The 3,262-nt window shown below is 35.4% G+C and overlaps 1 protein-coding gene across 1 annotated transcript in view; it reads left to right on the top strand.

Moving 5' to 3' along the window:
* Positions 1-1,108: 1,108 nt before the first annotated feature.
* The window catches only part of LOC106106869 (signal recognition particle subunit SRP68), a 3,665-nt gene continuing 1,511 nt past the window's right edge, over positions 1,109-3,262 (top strand). The window contains exons 1-4 of the mRNA XM_013287528.1: positions 1,109-1,328; positions 1,785-1,906; positions 2,652-2,879; positions 3,204-3,256. Of these exons, the coding sequence (XP_013142982.1) occupies positions 1,232-1,328; positions 1,785-1,906; positions 2,652-2,879; positions 3,204-3,256 (500 nt within the window). The 5' untranslated portion in view covers positions 1,109-1,231. The remainder of the gene's footprint in view (positions 1,329-1,784; positions 1,907-2,651; positions 2,880-3,203; positions 3,257-3,262) is intronic.

Here is a 3,262-nt window from a genome sequence, read left to right as displayed (position 1 = left end):
GTAATAACAGAAATCTACCGATGCAAGATTCCAAATTTCTAAGCCCGGTAGCTTGTAAGCTGATTTTTCGGTTACCCTTACTGTTTGTGTTCGCGATATCTTGTAAACTATTAGTCAAATTTATATACTGTGAAGGACAATTTTATTCTACATTAAATTCTCCTGATAACAGATGCATTTATTGGGATAAGGATTAATATTTAAAATCGGTCCAGTGGTTTTTGAGTTATATCAATACATACAAAAATACAAAGTTTTCCTCTTTATAATATTAGTATAGATAAACATTTCAAATTTACTTACGCCAAGAGTCGATTCGTGTCTGAACTTCTTGGGTTTTTTGATCCCATTTCTGTGAGCTTTGCGGTCTGAAATTGTTTACAGAGAATAAATACCACTGCACATTCAAAAAGAGTCATACATGCTATTTGCTTGGATTTCATTACCAAATCCCAAGAATGTTGTTACTCACTTTGGTTATGATTCGTATGGTTCTTAGACTTAGCCATTGCTTATGTTATTATGTTCTGAAAGTAAAAATATTGATGTCAATATTGAGACACTATCACATTAACAAACTTATTTAATTAAAACACACTATACATATAACGATTATAAAGATATTAATAGAAACAAAACATTAAACAAATCTAACCATAACCTACCGAAAGAACAACTTTGACAGAAAGACCTTTGGCACGAAATTTGACACATGGTGTCAAAGAAATTGTCAAAATCAATTTTGACGTCACTTCAAAGAGTACATTTTATAGATAAATAAAGTCATAGTTATGCAAAACAGCTCGTGAATTTGCGATTCTCACGTAACAAGCACACCACCATCTTTTCTGATCTGGTTCTAGGGTATAAACCATAACAAAAAATCTCAGCCTTGTTGACGCATCAATCAAGTTGTTTTGGATCTATTGGTCAGAAAAAATATTATTTTTTTACTGCAATGTACGTGGTTTTTATAGTGCTTTGATAAAAACTATAAAAATTACAAATTGACTTGGCATTGAACTGGAGTAAAAACTAAAACTATTTCATCAAACTAGGTAACATAGTTATTTTACACCTACTCTTTGGTTTGGTCGTTTTATGTCAAAATCAGATGTCAATGTCAAAGTCTACTGGCGACGTGTTGTGTTGGAAGTGTCTCGTTTTAAAATACATGAATAAGATTTAAGTTCGATCAGATTTATATATTGCAGTTAGATTATTCGTGGCAATGGTGGTCTTAGAAAGTGAGGGTGATGATATAAAACAATTATCAACCGAAGATGTCAAGCCTGAGTCAAAAGCAGTCAAATTCTTATCATTAGAAAGTATCCTTTTACAAAGATTTATCTATTACAGGATATTTAGTAAGAAAAAAGTTAAGTATGGGCATATTTCATAACTTAGACCTTTATTTGCCATGTTAATGTGATTAATTATGTTTTCAGTGTAAAAATTATAATGAAAACATAATTAATTATTACTTACATATGTAACAATCTCAAAATTTTTTTCAAAAAATTTTCAATCTCTATAGCCACACCATACTTTTTAACTTTTGCTACACATGTCGATTTAAAGAAGTTTTTAAAAATAAGCTAAAACACAACTTTCTAGTATCAATGAAAACTTGTGGAAAATGTAGCAATCTGTAATGCAATTGTTTGTCATATTAATAAATAAGCTTACTAGTAATAGTGACCTTGTTAATTAATGTAGTATATTCTAAAGGCTATAATAGTATCTTAATTTTTTTTTTAAATCCTTAACTAGCATTACAACAGTATTTCGAGTGACGAAGGATGCCCAGCAACAGCATGGCCTGCGTCACGGCGACTACCAACGGTACCGCGGATATTGTTCCCGGCGTCTTCGACGGATGCGTAAAGTCTTGAAGATTCCGCAGGTGCCTAACCCTAGTTGATTTTTTTATTATCTCACATTAATTTAAAAGAAGGTATTAAGTAACAAATGTAACTGCCACACACAACTGTCTTAAATGTCACTAATGGAGTTAATTAGTGTAGAGTCAGTATTAAGAAGCTACACTAATTGTCTGGCTACCAATGAAACAAGTTTTAGTTATTTTGTAGTATTTTGCTTGCAACCTTGTCTGTGCAGCCTATTTTACTCTTTGAAAACATGGCTTTTTTTTTTTTATAACATAAGGTGGCAAACGAGCAAGCGGCCACCTTAATCCGCTAAAATGGCGAAGCGACCGCTGCCCATAGACATCCGCAATTGCAGATGCATTGCCTACCCTTATACGACGGAGGAGGAGACGCACATAACGAGGATATTTCATCTTCCTATGCATCTCCTCCACCGTCAAATCCACTTCCTCTTCCCAACCTCTCCTTATAAGAAAAGGGTGGTAAAGAGAAAGGGACTTAAATTAGGCCTCCGGCACCACACTCACATCAGACGAAACACGGAATTGCTTCCATTTCACGCCTGTCTTCTGTGTGGTCGTGGTATTACACCGGGCGTGCCGGCCCTTTCGTGCTAAGATGTTAAAGCGGGCACTACCACTGTTAAAAAAATTTCTAATAGTGAAAGATTTTTTTTAAATGGGTCCTATAGTTAATGAGTTTATTAGTTACAATTATCAGTTTCTTGTTATTGAGGTTAATGTGACATTCACAATTCAGGGCGATCGTCGCCACTACCGTCGTCGTGATGTAACGGCGGCGCACCTGAACGCGTCGAGTGCGGAGAACCGGCTGCTGTGTGTGCCGCTGCTCCAGGCGGAGCGCGCTTGGGCTCACGCCATGCAGTTACGACAGGAGGCTAACACCGAGCCCAGGAAGAAGTTTCATCTTGTATCACGATTGAAGAAGGCGTCTGGTCATGCTCAGACATTGTTGCAACTGTGTGAGGTATGCAAATGTTACATCTTCAATGATAAGGTCATATTAAACTATAAATTCTAAAAAATATGATTGATTTACAGCATTAATACAATTTTTGTATTACACCTATTTGACACGGTCAATTCTAAAGATATTGCTAATAGTTAATAAGTATAATATTATAGAGCAATTTGGTAAAGAAAAAAGCTTGTAAAATAATCATTAATCAGTTACTAAATGACTCATGGTATTACTTTTCTTTCGTATTCCATCCACCTTATTTTAAATTATATTTCTTTGTATAGTTACATAATATTTTTGCATTCAAATGTTTGATGTGATGTGTGTCAGAGTGGCGCATGCGACGCGCGCACGCAGCTGGAGGCGCGCGCGTACGCGGCGTGGCTGGG

The sequence above is a fragment of the Papilio polytes genome, unplaced genomic scaffold (genome assembly GCF_000836215.1).
Source record: "Papilio polytes unplaced genomic scaffold, Ppol_1.0 DF822067.1, whole genome shotgun sequence".
NCBI classification, from domain to species: Eukaryota; Metazoa; Arthropoda; class Insecta; order Lepidoptera; family Papilionidae; genus Papilio; species Papilio polytes.
The sequence above is the reverse complement of the archived record's forward strand: the minus strand, read 5'-3'. Positions and strand labels throughout refer to the sequence as shown.